We start from the raw sequence: 16,396 nt of genomic DNA, 5'->3' as shown, positions 1-16,396 counted from the left end.
AGAATCTATATGCAAATATTTCCCATTGGATTTGAATGGAAATAAACCATGAAGATAAGGAGATTATAGTGGTATCTATTCACATGTTCCAGTTAATTCTGGAGCAGCATTCAGACCCAATTGGGTTAGTATTGGCCAAGCAAATGAAGGCCAGTGCTTAAAACAGTATCTATCGTCACAGTACACGGTCAGTACCTATCTGGAGGAACGAATGGGAGAGGGTCCCATTTCTACGAGAGAAACTTTTGGGTTTTTTTATTCCCAAGTGCTTGTTTGAATATAAAATTGAAATTGCTTAAAGTATGAAGTGTTTGCACAAGAAAGGTGTCAAGAGTAATGACGGAGGAGGGAGGCCATGATAATACTTGCCTTAGCTGGCTACACATTCCTGATGCTGAAGGTTCTGTACCGGCTACGTCTTTGTTCTTCCCCATTTGATGATATTAAAATTCACCACCTACGTATTTCACACGAAGGATCCAGAATAAATGAATGGATGTTTGTAAGCAGCTCAGGGTCCAGGAGGTGAACTTCTACATACATCGGTTGTTATTGTATTGCCCTTTGCCCTTGACTAAGGGCCAATATCAGTAAGCTCTCTTTCCCATCTCCCTAGAGTTGTCTATGGAGTCTTAGACCCTAAAGGTGAACTAGGTTCTGTTCTCTTCTTGTCCTAAAAGTGCTGTGTGACTTTGAACACCTTCTACCTCTCTGGGCCTTAGTTTCCTCACCTGGAAAATGAAAGGAGCTGAATCATGATTTGTAAGGGATGACCAGTAAATCTGTTTTATTGTCCTGTGGGAGTGTTTTGTCTTGTTTTACTTCATTTTTTTTTTTAGTGCAATTTGGAATCCCTTTGGGGAGGGTATGTCTCCCTTTTTCAGGTTTGGCTGAGTGCCACCAATCTGTCATCTACTCATCACTCGCCTTCATTCACTGACATTCTGTTCCTGAGCCTAGAGGTATTAGGTCCCTGACACTGCATGCCCTTGAAGGTTCTTTCTTGCAGTAACCATCTATGTTCTGCTAATTCTGCACAGATTTCCCATTGGAAAAGAATAGCAATGTGGCATAAAACACCATAGCACCATAGAACATGGTGTAAACTACTGTGTAGATTAGAGAGCCTCACTCTTTGAGCTGCAGTGGGAATGCCAGTCGTATTTCTTTTCGGATTTCCTCAACTTTTGGCTCACCTTGCTTTGAAAATGTGTGTGTGTGTGTGTGTGTGTGTGTGTGTGTGTTATTTTCCAGCAATTTGATCAATTTAACTCAACAGTTTCTCCAGAGGATATACAGTTCTAAAACACAAACAATTTGGAAAGACCAAGCATCATGGCTCTTTAAAGTGCAAATATTCTTTGTAAAAAGAAGACTGTATTCTCAAAGCACTTTAATTAAATAAACTGCCCAAGTGACTGATGCATTTTTAAGTGTTGATTTTGGAAGGGTTCTGGACTTACGTAAAAACTGCAAAAATAATACACTTACCCTTCACTCCATTTCCTCTGTTAACATCTTGCATCACCATGGTATGGTCATCAAAATTAAGAAGTTGATAATTAATCAATGCATTTTAGCATGTTTGTTTTATTTTTTATTTCTGGCTGCTCTATATGAGTTTTATCTTATTTTTACTACTTTTTTTTTTTTTTTTTTTAGTACCAGGGATTGAACCCATTTTTACCACTGAACCACATTCCCAGCCCTTTTTATTTTTTTTATTTTGAGACAGGGTCTTGCTAAGGTACTTAGGGCCTCACTAAGTTTCTGAGGCTAGCCTCATATTGTGATCCTCCTGCCTTAGCCTCCTGAGCTGCTGGGGTTACAGAAGTGGGCCACTGGGCCCAGCCTATTTTTACTACTTTTTAAAGACCAGTACATTGATAGAGAAATTTAAAGAAAAAATACAGTAAAGAAATTGTAAAAAAAATTAATTTTGCATTGCTAGTAAGTTATGGGGATGAATGTTCTATAAATTCTTCAGTCTGTCCACCTGAGTTCAGACAGAACTGCAGTTTTACCCCTAATGAGAAAAGCTAACCACAGTTCATCAGAAAGAATAAAGACCCCTCACTGTGGATACAAGGAAGATCTTTCTGGCTGCTGTGGATTGAGTCCAGGCCTTGTGCTCATGTGAGGCAAGTGCTCTACTAATGGGCCATACCCCCACAAGGAAGTCCTAACTTCCTTTTGGGGTAGGTTTCAGAGCAGTTTATTTTAGTGCTTTTTAAAAAACAATAAATCTGTTATAGCCAAAGTGATTAATGTTAGTCATGCTGAACTTTTTACTGTTATTACTTAACAAGTCCTATTTTTTTTTTTTTTAACCACTGGTCAATGTAATAAATGGAGCATATAGAAAGAGGCAACCTAAACATTGATAGGGAAAAAAAAAGGCATTTGGGGATTTGAAGTTATTTCTCATAATGACTCGAATGATTTTCTGCTTTGTATTTACTAAGGATGGGGCCACTTAACGATCTTTTGAGCAGTTACTGCAACCTTGGAATAAAAGGATTTTCGGAGGAAGGATCTGAAAACCATATTACTAATACTATGCTATTTAGTTAGTGGATTTATATTGCACAATCTAGATTAATCACAGTCATTTAGGTGATTTTACTGTGGCGTGGATTTCTTTCTCTGTCAAGGTGTTTACCCTGCAATTAACAAGAGATCACAAGCAAACAAGGTATCTCCAGGGACTTCTTTAGCTTTAACCTACATTTTAAATGACAATAGAAGATAGGGATTACTTCTGAGAGATTTTTTTTTTCTCAAAATAGATGTAAAAATTTAAGAATGAGTTAAAACTGTGGCCACATCTGCAAACATGACCCCACCCCGCTAGCCCTTGAGTATGGTGATCTTTTCTCTCCCAGTGGAGGTAGTATTTGGGTCCCATTACTGAGGTGGACAAAGCAAAGATCCTTAGAGTTTCTGTTTGTAAAGTAACTGCATTTGCTTTTCCTAGGAGGGCCCACTCCCTCAGGTGAAAAAACCCAAAAGCTGGGGTTGGGGTTGGGGCTCAGAGGAACAGCTCTCACCTAGAGTGCGTGAGGCCCTGGGTTCGATCCTCAGCACCACATAAAAATAAAAGAGAGGTATTGTGTCTGCCTACAACTAAAAAATAAATGTTAAAAAAAAAAACCCCAAAAGCTAAATTTTGGTTTTCCCATTAGAATGGAAAGAAAATCCATGTTGGTACAAGTGTTATGTGTCGTAATTTCTTCGGCCTCATCTCATCTGCAAAATAAGTGTTAAGAGAATCAGTGGTTTTCTGTTTTTATTTTTAGCAGTGGAAACTTTTTCTCTGATAAATGGTACCCAGAGCTGCAGAGAAGGAAGAGCTTCCATCTTAGTGAGGGGTTCATGGTCAACCTCAACTTGGCCACCCGTCACCCGGTGTACTGGGCTCATGCTCGCCCCCTCCTGGTTGTCTTAGAATTGACAGTTACTGGGTTAGTCCTCTCAGGCTCTATACCTAGGACCCAGGATCTCCATCAGAGAATCATCTAGGGTTACTGTGAAAACAGCCTGCTTATTTGAGAAGACAGGTTTTCAGAACTAGATCATTGCTATTCAGGTAGTCTTTAGGGTTACTGGTTCACGAAGAGATGATTACAGAAGTTCTGCAGAAATTTGACGTGTTGTGACATCCAAACACATGATCAGTGGACTTCTTACTGACCAGGATTTGAAACAAAACTTATCATTCTGTAATAGATTGGCAATTTAAATAAAAAGTCATCCGCCATGGATAGTTTCCGAAGCACTGTTGTATGGAATTCTAATTTTCTTTCTAACCACCGAACAACATGATTCCTGAATGCCTTCGGTAGTACAACAAACACCAATTAATTTGATTTATAAAGGGCTTCATGAGATATTCGTTGAACTAAAATAGTAGTGACACTACTATTTTAAAATAGTTCTTTTTATCTGTTCAACCCTTTGTTAGGTCTTTGATTCAGTACATTTTCATTGTTGCCGATCATGTGTCTGTGAGTAAGAGCAGCCCAGTCACTGCCTTATGAGGTAATGAGGCTTTTGCAATGTGGAATGCTTAAGTCTGCAATGCAGGGAGGGCAGGCTGCTCAGGGGGCATCAGGCTGGAGCAGCAGGCTTGAGAGGTCAGAAGAGTCTCTAAGTCTAAAACTAAGGAGTTGCTGGAAAGCTAATAATTCACAAATGGTAAAAATAACTCAGTTCACTCCTTACAGATTATGACACAGATCCTTTTTGACTGCTTACGCTGTGCTCCTATGATGCTATGTACTATTGTGTATATGAGGGTACACTTGTGGGTGAAACAGTCTCTGTCATGACCTAGTTCAAGGAAACCCACGCACAGCCGAGAGGGTGCCAGTGTTGATGAACCCCCAGGTGACATGAAACAGGGTCCGTGGTGAGTCTGAGTGTGCACGGAGGAACATGTTGCTGAAGTTCATCAGAGGGGCCGTCTCTTAGGAGGCACCCTGAGCTCAAATTCAGAGGACCTAGAGGACAGCTGAGAACATGGGAAGGGATGAGCAAGCACAAGTATGAAGGTTGGCATGTCCTCGGGTACACACTGCCCCCGTCCATTCTGTGCTGCGATCGCAGCACAGCCCAGACCAGGGAATACATAAAGAAGAGAAAGTTAGTTTCTCACGGTTCTGAAGGCTAGGAAGTCCAAGATCAAGGTGCCATTCTGGTGAAGGCCCATCCTTTTACTTTTCCAAGATGATGCCTTGAATCCATAGTGGGCTCTGTTCTTGACATGGCAGGGGAGAGGAAAGGCAGAGAGAGGAAGAGCCACTCCAGAATCCCCTTTTCAAAGGCAATGAACCCACCTCTCCTAGGTCCCACCTCTTAACTCTGTTAGAGTGGCAATTAAGTTTCCACATGAATTTTGGAGGGAACAAATGTTCAGCCATAGCAGTTGCCCATGTTTATGGGCTCATGTTTCTCCCTAGAAAGTCAGCATGGCTGAAGTGGAGTAAGAGACAGGGAGAGGACAGGAGAGACCAGAGAGGCGGAAGTCAGGATAAGAAGCCAAGTACTGTAAAAGGGCCTAGAGAGACTGTGAGCCACAGAAGAGTATGATCTGATTTACGCAGAAAGAATCCTTTGGGTTCCTGTGGCTAGAAAGGAGCAAGAATAGTAACAACGAGACGAGAGGGGGCTTTGGCAATATCCAGTGAGAGAAAATGGCAGCCTGGATTGGGACGATGGCAGTGGGGAGCAGGGAATGCAGGCTAGTTTTGCTGGTTGAACTGAATATAGGAGGTGGAGGAAAGAGAAGGATCCAGAATGGCCTCTGAACTTCTGCCTAGAGTATCCAGGTGGTGTGGTGCCATTATCTGTAATGGTGAGCATTAAGTACTTTTGGTGCTGGGAGTGGGCGTCAGAGTTCTGTTTGGAACATGTTATATTTGGGGTGCCTATTAGACATCCAGATTGTGACTTCGCAAATCCAGGCAGTCTGGGAAGGCCTAGGGCTGGACATATAAATTTAAAATTATGGATGGTATGTAAAACCTTGAGATTGCAAGAGATGGGTAAGGAGAGGGGCTAGTCCAAGAAGAGGGTGCAGGGCTAAGTCTGCTGGTAGCACCTGGACCGGCCAAGCCCAGGAGGAGGGAAATTGACTCAGTATTTGAGAGCCACTGCAGTAGGTTCCACTCAGCTTGTACCTACAGCAAAGTTTCTTACACTCCCATCATCCACAGCTCTTTCCCATAGAGTCGGTGAGCATCGTGGACAATATGGGTTCTCTGCCCAGAGATTCTCTGTGATCTCTTGTGACTGTTAGCCTGTCCCAGGTATTGGCTCCATTGTTCTCTTGCTTCTTACAGGTGGTTCCTAGGGCACATGATTTAGAGGACATTCCGTAAGCCACTTGAGTCTTTTTAGCGCTACATAGGCATGCCTGGAGTGAAGGTGTACCCCTAGACAGGCATGCCTTGGGCCCTCCTCTAAGGGTCCATAACCCGTAACTGAAGGGTGTAGGGATATGAACACTGGGCTCCTTTCTCTCATGTCTAGATAATACCAGAACATAGTTTTAACTCTCAAGCTCCTCTGTGACATGAGCCTGAAGCTACCCCCTGGGACTTTTTTGCCTTTGCACCCCTGCCCCCTAACATGTTATTGGCCTCTGGGTGACTTAATTGCCCTTCCTTTCCCCTTTTCCCATTCTGGATCATCATTTTTAAAAAAAATTAAAATGGAATTTAATTATTTTAAAGCATTCCCAACTTCTGGAAAAAAAAATGTGTTTTTTTTTTTTTTGTGTGTGTGTGTGTGTGTGGTGGGGGGGCGGGCAGTGGCGGGAATAGTTTCCATTTTAGAAGCCATCAAGTGGAAAAGATTTTGCTTTTGATCCTAAAGGCAATTGTCTGTTTCTACTGATTCTGGTGAATTTGTTTCTTGTTTAATTAAGTGAAACATTTTCCAGAGAGTTATCTGTATTCACTCTTCCAGCTCACAGAGTACTTGCAAATCTCAAAGAGATAAAACTATTAGGTGATTATTTCCTGTTCACACACCCAGTCAATAAAATTATGGAGATTAAGCAAGAATAAGACAGGATGTTTAACAGGGTTTGATAGTGGTAAACGTGATCTCCCTCCAATGGGAGGCCCTGAGCTTCCCACACCTTCTCAAGCACACAGTGTTGCGTCCTCCATTTCCAACTCCTCAAACAGCCTGTAGCTGTGGGCTGAGCAGGAACCGGAAGCCCAATAGCAGCTGGTGTATCCTGGTGACATTTTCTTTCTTTCCTTGAGGAAAAACCAAAATTAGATTCTACTCATTTTGATTGGATGTCCATTGATTTTAAGACTTTGGGGGGACGGACACTTTCATATCTACATACAAAAACCACTGGGGTCTTTTGCTTTTAAACATCAATTGACAGATTGTCTCCATTTTCCCCACTGTCTGCCCTCCCTTTTCCTTTCATTTCTTCTCTCTTTCTTTAAGGGTAAAGAAGATGCTAAATCAACTTTCTACTTAAACTTCTCACAAAACGTATCCTAGAGTTCCTACGTGGGGTTTTTCTTTTGCTAGTGATAGAGTTGCATACCTGTGATAGCCTCTTTTTACCTTTAGCAGCCTCAGTCTGCAATTAGGCATAGTAAATATTCAATAAGTATTTGTTGAATGAATGGGTCTGTGGTTTTATATCCTCGGCACAATCTTAAAATATCAATACTTTTGCACCAGTGATGAGAATCTTGGTTCCCAGCTCTTTAATTCTAGTTAATGATTTGTCACAGTATGACTACATTGGGGAAGTCCTTTTTAAATCCTTAAAGTGTCTTTGTGCATTTCAGAAAATTAAATTTCACTAGATTCTGTTGCAGCGAAACACCCCTCGGCACATTCCTTTGCTTCTAAATACCTCTGAAACACTTGGAGTTTGACCATAGATTTCACAATACATTGAGGCGTGCAATTATAAGACAATAATACATGCTTTTTCATGCCTGAACAACACATCCAAGTTAAACTGTGGCATTGAAACACAATTGAATTTTTCTTTTTGCATCTAATTGAATGAAACCAACATAATATCGAGTTTGGTATTTTGCTATATTATAAGAAGTATTGCATCTTTAGATTTCTATTCTGGAAATGAAAACAATTGACCATAGAAATTAGTTAAAAAGGAAAAAAAGCAAATTGTTCTCTGTTGATGAATACATACTTACTTTTGGAGTGGGGATGAGAAGTAGTATTAAAATTAATATCAGGAAAAGTGACCATGACAATCATAAAAAGCTTAATTCAGAAGGTTGAAATGGCTATCGGACTGTATTTCTAGGCTGGCCAGCCTCTCTGCCAGATGCTTGGGTGAGTGTAGGACCGGCCCAGGCTTTCCAGAAGGGCGTGTGAAGCTCTTCAGGTAACTTTAGGAATTTTGGAAATACACCAGGTTTCTGAATGTTACTCTTGACTCTGAGCGGTTATTTATGAGTGGGTGGGACTTTCTCTGAGACTATTAGGGACATGACCCATGATGACAAAGGAACCCTAGGATTGGCAGCATATAATTAAGGATACTTGTTGAGAAAGGCAAGTGAGACAGCATAAAAGCATCGATTGAGCTTTAGGTATTTGTTCAAAGACGTACATTTTGGAAACCCAGAGTGGGCATACGTTTTCTGACATGCAGAACAACACCTGTGGTGCATTAGGTCAGAATCCTTGAAATCAAGAACACCCAGAAAAACACAGGCTCAGGGGGCCACTATAACTTATGCCCTAATTGCATCCAAAGCTCTTTGAAGAGAGAGGGTATCCATGTGAACACTTTTGCTCTTGTATTATAAATAGATATGAGTGTTTGCATGTTAAAATAGATGTTGTAAGGGAATCTTGTCTGTATTCAGCGAGAACGTTCTGATTCACCCAACCTAACTCACGTTTTTCCTTCCGTTTTACTTTGAAAGGAATGCGATGTTAATTCTGGGGCATTGATGGTTTACAATGCCTGATCCAGACAAAAAGGTGAAGACCACAGAAAAGTCAACTGATAAAAAACAGCAAGGAGTGGCCAGCAGGTAACCCCATATACTCTTTACTAATTATTAACCGAGGCAGTGACTACTGAGCAGATTGAATAGCTTTTTGAGAAATAGTGTAGACTCCTAACAACTGCTACTGCGGTTACAGTGCCCACTGAAACATTTGACCCTTTGTCGAGTTCCAAGGGAAAAATGGTGGGTGTGTCCGAGTTGGTCTATAAAGCAGGCCTGCAAGTAGCAGTGTCACCAGTGGGTAACATGACCCCATTCACCTGGAGCTTTCTGTTGGTTGACGTTGTGGTATTCTCTCTCCTAGGGACTATTCAGATCTTAAAAGACTCCGGTGCCTTTTGAACGTTCAATCAAGCAAACAACAGGTAGTGGTTTTTTTTTTTTTTTTCCAAAGAATGTGCATGATTTAATAAAAGAGAATCACATGTTTCCAAAGGGATCCATTTAACATCTTTACAAGCACGATATGTCCAGTTTCTTTGTTCTTCACGTGTCTTCTCTTGCTTCATCTGACCGTTTCTCTCATTCCTGGTTCAGGCCCTGCCAAGACTTGGCATCCACAGCTTTTTCATCCTCCTCTCCTGCGGGCGCCTTGCCTTTCTCCTCTGCTCATCCCCAAGGATCCTCTCTAGCAAAGCTTTTACTCTTCACTCTATAATCAGCAAACTCTTTTATCGAATGCCCAAATCGGCCTCTTCAGAGCTTCATGGAAATTGGTTTTTCCAAAGCACAGTTACCTTGTTCTCCTCCTCCTCCTCCTCCCTCTGCTCCTGCCCTTGCTGTTAATGGTGCAGCTCTTGGGGCTTGGGGCTAATCATGTCCCACCAAAAAGGATAGAGGAGTGAGCTTGGGTTATTTTGAACAGCAAAGGAAGGAATGGTACTCCCACTTTAATTTTTCTTGAAACTTTTCTTTTTGGTTTTGCTTCTGTGAAGACTTTGGAAAGTCATGAGATATTAGAAGCTGTTCAAGGAGGTTTGGGAACAATGTAGCAATGCTAATAACAACAATTACAGCTATGTAGTGCTCACAACTAGTAAATGGCAGGGATGGAAATTCCACTCTAGTCTTCTGGCTCCAGAGGCTATTAAATTATATTTGTTTAGGTCAGTTTGTTTAAGAGCCCATGTGGTTAGTAATGCCAACCTTAAGGGTTTTTGTTTCATCAACCAAACTTACCAGAGACTATAGCATTTTTATGTATCTATTTATACTATAGACTGACGTTCTAATGAGTTGATGGCATATGAAGGCCCAATAATGATATAGTTAGGGAACACTGACTATGTACCTGTGCTCTTCCTTCATTATCTTGCTTAATAATTTACAAATCCCCTTTTTACAGATGAGGAAACTAAGGCACAGAGACATTAAATAATTTCCAAAGGTCATAGTCCTGGACCCAGGCACTCCCATTTTGCAACACGTGTCTCTAACCATTGAGATATCTTTTAAATGTGTTGGAAAATTAAAATTATAGTTTAAAAAATTGAATTGTTGGATGAGCATCAATTTGCAGTTAAAAAAAAAAATCTTTACTGTGTGAGCCCATTCTTCTCTGTTGTTAATGCTACAGCCCTAGGGAAAAACTTTCTTGTCTACCTATTTCAGCAGTCACTCTGCCCTTTGTCTGTCTCTGTACTGCCAAAATAATCTTCCTGGCTCTCTGCTCACAAACCCATGCTTCGTTGGAGAGAATTTTAAGACTTTGGTGGGACATTTTTGTTTTGGTTGCTCTCATTGATTCCCATTGTGCTTTCTGCGATGTAATCCTAATACCGAAGACTTCTTATTCTTTGTTTTTACTATTCTCTTCTCCCAGATTTCTTCCCTATGGGTTCTAACCTATTTCCCAAACCCACATCTCATGATACCACCTCCGCATATCTGCCATGCCCAAAGTGATCACTCTCTTCTTAAGGCAGCTTCTCTCATCAGCAAAGCATTATTTTTCCCTTTCACTTTGGAAAGTCTCGTCCACGTATCTTATTTCCTAACAAGATCGACATTTCCCAGTGCCAGCAACATTGACTTCTCTCTCTGGTTCACTGTATCCTCTATTCAGAGAGTTTTGGGTTATTTTTTTTTCCTAACTGAATTGTGATACCCCATGAATATGTACAAGCCCCTGGTCCAGGCAATAGAAATATGATGGTGGTGTTTTGGTTCTTGTTTGTTTTTATAGCTCAAAGGATGAACTTTCAAGTTCATCCTTAATAGTTATATTTTGTCCCCGTTCTACACTTCCTTCTTGACACCTGGAAGGCTTAATTAAAGTTAATTTAACGATTTCTCCCCTTTTAGCCAACTTTGGAACTGGCAATCCGTTGTCTGACACGTTCGCATGGCATATCATTTTGTTAAATATTTCACACAAACAGAAATGCATATTTGTAATGCTTGAATTATTCAGAAAGTAGATAGCTCTAAGGAAAAAAAAATGAAAATAACTGTCTTCAATTGGATGAAGGTTCCCAAGGCTCACAAGATTTATGCCTAATTCTGTTTATAAAACTTTCACACATTTGTAATTCTGAACTAATAAGTGTTATTCTGAGTACCTATTCTTATTTCATAAAATAGTGTGGAGAGATTTATAGCAGAAGGAATATTCTGGAGAAGGTAACTCGAGAATTTATTTACACCTTTGCTTGTTCCAGAAAGAATGTAAGGAGTCTGTAAGTGTTGGGATTCACCCCGGCTCCAAAGACTAACTTCCCCATCCCCCAAGAAGAGCCATCCATTGGTGAGCCCTGCTGGCTCACATGATCCTGCCATCCAATATGCATGAAATATGATGGGTTACCCTAAATTAAATTAAAAACAGGACCAACAATAAAAGTAAAACAAGGGCTGGGAGCACAGTAGAGTTGGGATAAGGCAGAAATGCCCAATAAAATATGAGAGTAGTTCTCACATTTGGCTCTGAGATTTTTAGCAGTCAATTTGGAAAGGAAATTTGAGGTTAAGTCCCATTCACCTGAATTTATACTGTAATAAGATATGATATGGCCTAGGTCCCCCCCCCCCACTTTTTTCTTTTTGCAAATGGGCCAAGATGACCTGGTTACAGGGGAAATCTACCCTGTGGGTTCAGGCAGAGTTGTAGAGAACTGAATGCTTCTCTAGCTGGATCTCTGATGAGCCAGGCCATGTCCCTCATTGTTTCCTTGTGTTATGGGGCTCTGCCTTTGCTGTTTGTCCTGACTTGTGATCCTTGTGACTGCAGAGCTTGCTCTCCACGTTAACTACAAGGTACCTTCCAGCTGAGCATGCATTCGCTGTTCTTTTCTACCTTCCATTTTGGTCCATGGTGCCTGAGCTTCCTCCTTTATTTCCCACCTCAACAAACCCCTGTTCACTAATTCTGCAGCATGTCTCTCAAGCCTGGTTACTGTCTGCAATTCCTCACCACCTGGGGGACTACAAGGTCCTTGAAGGCAGAGGCCGTGGCTGTTCTGATGACCGTATATCCAGATTCTCATACAATGCCTGGCACACCATGTGTCTGCAACAAGTGTGCTGATTGGGTGAACTCATCTGGAGGTGATTTCAGATGAGTTAGTTGTCTGGGAACGAAATGGGCATTCATTCAGCCACTTCCTATTTGAATATCTACTATATGCCATGCCAGGCTTTGTTAGAGGTGATGCTGCCTACAGGGTGGCTGAATTCAAAGCCAGAACGCTGATGTGTAAACTGGACATTGTACTAGACTGTGATAAGTGCTGTAAGAGGAGAGGTAAGCTCTCCCCAGGAAGGCATGGATAAGTGCTCACCAGGAGGCTGTTTGAACTGAGCCCTGGAACGTGATCAGTTACAGGCTGCACATGCCCAGGCATGGAGAGGTCAGATACCTACAGGTCAGATAACCAGCAGGTCTGAGGCATTGAGGAGCCAAGGGAACATGCTCTAGGGTTCTGAACTCACATTGCTTTCATCTGAAGTGGATGGGTTGTTTCAAGGTTCCTATTGTTAAGCTGTGGTCTTGTGGTCTTTCCAGGATAGAGGGGGGTAAGAGAGGGTCATAGAAAGGGTGAATATGATCAAAGCACATTATATGCGTGTATGGAAACGTCACAATGAAACCCATTAATTTGTACAATTGATATGTGCTAGTATTAACAATAGCATTGAGTTCCGGGTTCAACATAAAAGTGTAAGTTGCACTTATGGATGCCAAGTTCATCTTATCCACTGAAGCTCCATGAGTTGTTTCCCAACACTGGCTGCCTGCTTTGCCCACCAGGGTGATGACTGCTGGACATGGAAACTTTCTACCCTCTCCTTTGGTGGCTTGAGTTTGCTTTCTCTGTCTTGGCTACTTTTCTCTCTTGCAAGCAGTATTCTAGGAATCGTGCCAGTGGCAAGGGGATCTGAAATTCCTTGGACCTGGAAAACCTGCTTCCTATTTTCTCTCTGTTGTAACATTTCGTGTTAACACAGGAAAATTTGCTTGTTGCTGTGGCTTTGTGTCTAATATCATTTGGGTCATCAGTTCAGATCTGAAAATCACCTAATGACGCATTTGATTTGTTTGGCAAATTCATCTGAACAATGGGAATAATTATGAGGATTGAAAGAGTATTGGCAAAGCAGTAGAAGTATACCTGGCACATAGCAAGTGCCTTATAAATAGTAATTCATTTAACTTTCACAATGACTCTGACATACATACATATTACTTCTGCTACTAGTACTACTATTTTTTAATATATATATATATATATATATATATATATATATATTTTAATATCTTTATTTATTTATTTTTATGTGGTGTTAAGGATCGAACCCAGTGCCTCACACATGCAAGGCAAGCGCTCTATCACTGAGCCCCAGCCCCAGTCCTATTACTACTATTATCATTAATGATGTAAAAACTAAGGCCCAGAGAGATTAAGTAAATTTCTCCAAATCATACAGCAAGCTCATGGTGGATTGACACCCACAGAGCTGATCAGAGAGTTTGTTCTCCTAACCACTAAACAGTGCTGCCTCCAGAATCCATGGCCTATTGTAGTTTCGCTGACTGAACTGAAACAGAAAGGTAAGTTTTACCTGAGGGAATGTTTATATGTTTGTGTGTGTAGTGCCAGGGATTGAACCCGGAGCTTCTTGAATGATAAGCAAGTGCTCTCCCACTGAGCCACACTCTACCCTTTTTATTAATATTTTGAAAATTCAACTGTGGTTGGTGTAGGAGGAAGGATTTTTTTTTTGGTGAGCTATAAAACAATGTCCTTTTTAGAATGTATTTTTTCTAGAAGATGAGCACCTTTTGGGGAGTCAGGAATATTCTCTTTGGATATGGAAATAATGTTTCCATATTGATTTCTATCAACTATCTCAGTGGAATAAGACAACAAGTACTTTATTTTGTCATTATATAGAATGTGATCATTTATTGAAAATGTGTCTTTTCTTTTGTTCTATTACCCTCTGTTTACCTCATTTGTAATAATTAATTATACAACACTCTTCACTTGTACTTTGGAAAAGATAAGGTATTTATCCACACCATGCTTAATTTTATGTGGTATCAGAAATAAACCTCAGGTTATCTCAGATATTGTAAGTATTGGTAAGAGAAAGTATTTGAATACTGATAACTTGACAACTTATTATATGAGTCACTCTCCAGTTCATACGGTAAATGGAGACATGCTGTTGTGGTTAATTTAAACAGATTTTCTTTCTTTTTCTTTTATACTAGGTTTTTAACACAGGGTGCTTTACCACTGAGCAACATCTACAGTCTTTTAAAAAAATTTTTAAATTTTGATACAGGGTCTTGCTAAGGTTGCTGAGACTGGCTTTGAATTTGCAATCCTCCTGCCTCAACCTCCTAAGTTGCTGGATGTCACTGCACCTGGCTAAATGTTATTTTTCTTATGATAAACTTTTATAAGTATTTTTATGACTTTCATAAATACTATTAGATGTTCAGACTGATTAAAAGTGATAGGTTCTCACTTATCAACATATCCCCTCTACCTGGTAAGCAGTGTGTATATTTGGCTAATGTGGAAGATGGAATGAGTATGTGATGACTCCTTCTCAGTCTGGGCACACCACGCTACACCAGAGTGGTCTCCCTGGACCCAGAAACTCTCCAGGTACACAGCTAAAACACACAAGAAGCTTCAAAATCCCCTGATGCCTAGGCCTCATCTCAGACCTGTGTCTCTAGCATTGCACCAAGTGCTGAGTAAACAGCACTGAACCCAAATGGACAAGTTCCTGATATTAGAAGCAAGGGAATGCCAGGGGTGGTAGTTTATGTATGTAATCCCAGCAGCTCAGGAGGGTGAGGAAGGAGGATCACGAGTTCAAAGACAGCCTGAGCAATGGCGAGGCGCTAAGCAACTCACTGAGACCCTGTTTCTAAATAAAACACAAAATTGAGCTGGGGATGTGCTACAGCGGTTGAGCACCCCTGAGTTCAATCCCTGGCATCCTCCCCGCCCCCACCTCTGCCCCTCCAAAAAAAGATAAGCAAGGGAGACTGAAAATAATAAGTAACCATAAGATATGACAAGTAGCTTTGTAAGCTATGATTAAAAATAGTGTAAGGTAGAGAGTAAATGTTTTAAGTCAAAGATGCTCAACTCTCAGAAAAACCCCTACAGTTAACAGGGCTGTCATCTTACTTATTGGCCTGGAAAATCCTTGTGCTCTTTGGCCTCCCCTCTGCCTCCCCCCATTTTGTTACTTTCTTTATCCTGTGCTGAATTGTGATCCTCACGCACGTACTCTGTGCTTCTATTTCTGTAGCTTCCAGCCATTAACTTTGATAGTGCCCAAAATAGCATGACGAAGTCTGAGCCCGCCATCAAGGCGGGTGGACACAGAGCTCGAGGTCAGTGGCATGAGTCCACAGAAGCTGTTGAACTTGAAAATTTTAGGTAAGAAATCTCCTGTGCCCCCAGCAACCTGTTCTCCATAGCTTCTTAATGTGTATGACAGGAGCTACCATTTAAAATCTGTTTTCAAAATTTCCCATGGAGATCCTCGGTTTAATCTTTTTAGTTAAGAGCTTCAACCATTCCCAGAAATAATGCATAAATAACAGGCTTAATGGTCACAGGTGGAACTGACCTGGGACTTTCAGGACACTGTGCTGACTTACAGTTGGCATTTGCTCAATGAGGAAGTGGTTCCAGGTTGTGACCTGGCCAGGCTGACTCTGAGCTTTGCTGAGTCTTTGGTCAATCTACATCTTTCCAGTAATGAGAAGAAATAAAAGAATCTGTTGCTGTGAACAGATGTGGTGGCTAAAAAAATGTGGTAGTCAAAACAACCAGGTTTTCAGTTGCAGGGAGCCTCACCTGCAACACTGCAAGTGTCAGCCTGTGTTGATTTCTGTTGCCATGTGGGCCTCCGGGAAGCTGTGCATTCTCATGGGCCACTCCCCTTCTAGGAGCTGGTTCTCTCAGTTCTACAATGTGCTTAGGTCATTTCGCACTAAGTGCCATGTAAATAATGAATGGCATGAAATATTGACATGAATATTCTAGAATGACCATTTATTTATTGGGCCTCGATTGTTTTCCTATCACTCAATGAATTTAATTAGTCCAGTAATCCACATGACATGACGTGGGTTCATAGTTTTAAAATATGTCTTCAGTGAGGAACAATAAATGGTTATTGTTACATGTCCAGTTTGGCCGTGTCCATGTACTAAGAAATCAGGACAGCCCTCCCCTGGCTAGGGTGGGGACTTAACATGCAGGCTAATGACATCTAAAAGACTTCAAAGGCGGATTGTTACAAATGATGATACAAGGTTATAGAACTTGCCTTCAAGAGGGTGTATTCATGTAATTCCAGCTTATTTGGCCCAGATCTTAAAACTAGCC

The 16,396-nt window shown here is 41.1% G+C and overlaps 1 protein-coding gene across 8 annotated transcripts in view; it reads left to right on the top strand.

Moving 5' to 3' along the window:
- Window positions 1–8,481: 8,481 nt before the first annotated feature.
- The window catches only part of Nek10 (NIMA related kinase 10), a 190,356-nt gene continuing 182,441 nt past the window's right edge, over window positions 8,482–16,396 (top strand). For all 8 annotated transcript variants that reach the window (XM_076868669.1, XM_076868661.1, XM_076868640.1 and 5 more), the window contains exons 1-3: window positions 8,482–8,555; window positions 8,836–8,896; window positions 15,309–15,439. In XM_076868669.1, the coding sequence (XP_076724784.1) occupies window positions 8,482–8,555; window positions 8,836–8,896; window positions 15,309–15,439 (266 nt within the window). The remainder of the gene's footprint in view (window positions 8,556–8,835; window positions 8,897–15,308; window positions 15,440–16,396) is intronic.

This window comes from Callospermophilus lateralis, chromosome 1, assembly GCF_048772815.1.
Source record: "Callospermophilus lateralis isolate mCalLat2 chromosome 1, mCalLat2.hap1, whole genome shotgun sequence".
NCBI lineage: Eukaryota > Metazoa > Chordata > Mammalia > Rodentia > Sciuridae > Callospermophilus > Callospermophilus lateralis.
The sequence above is the reverse complement of the archived record's forward strand: the minus strand, read 5'-3'. Positions and strand labels throughout refer to the sequence as shown.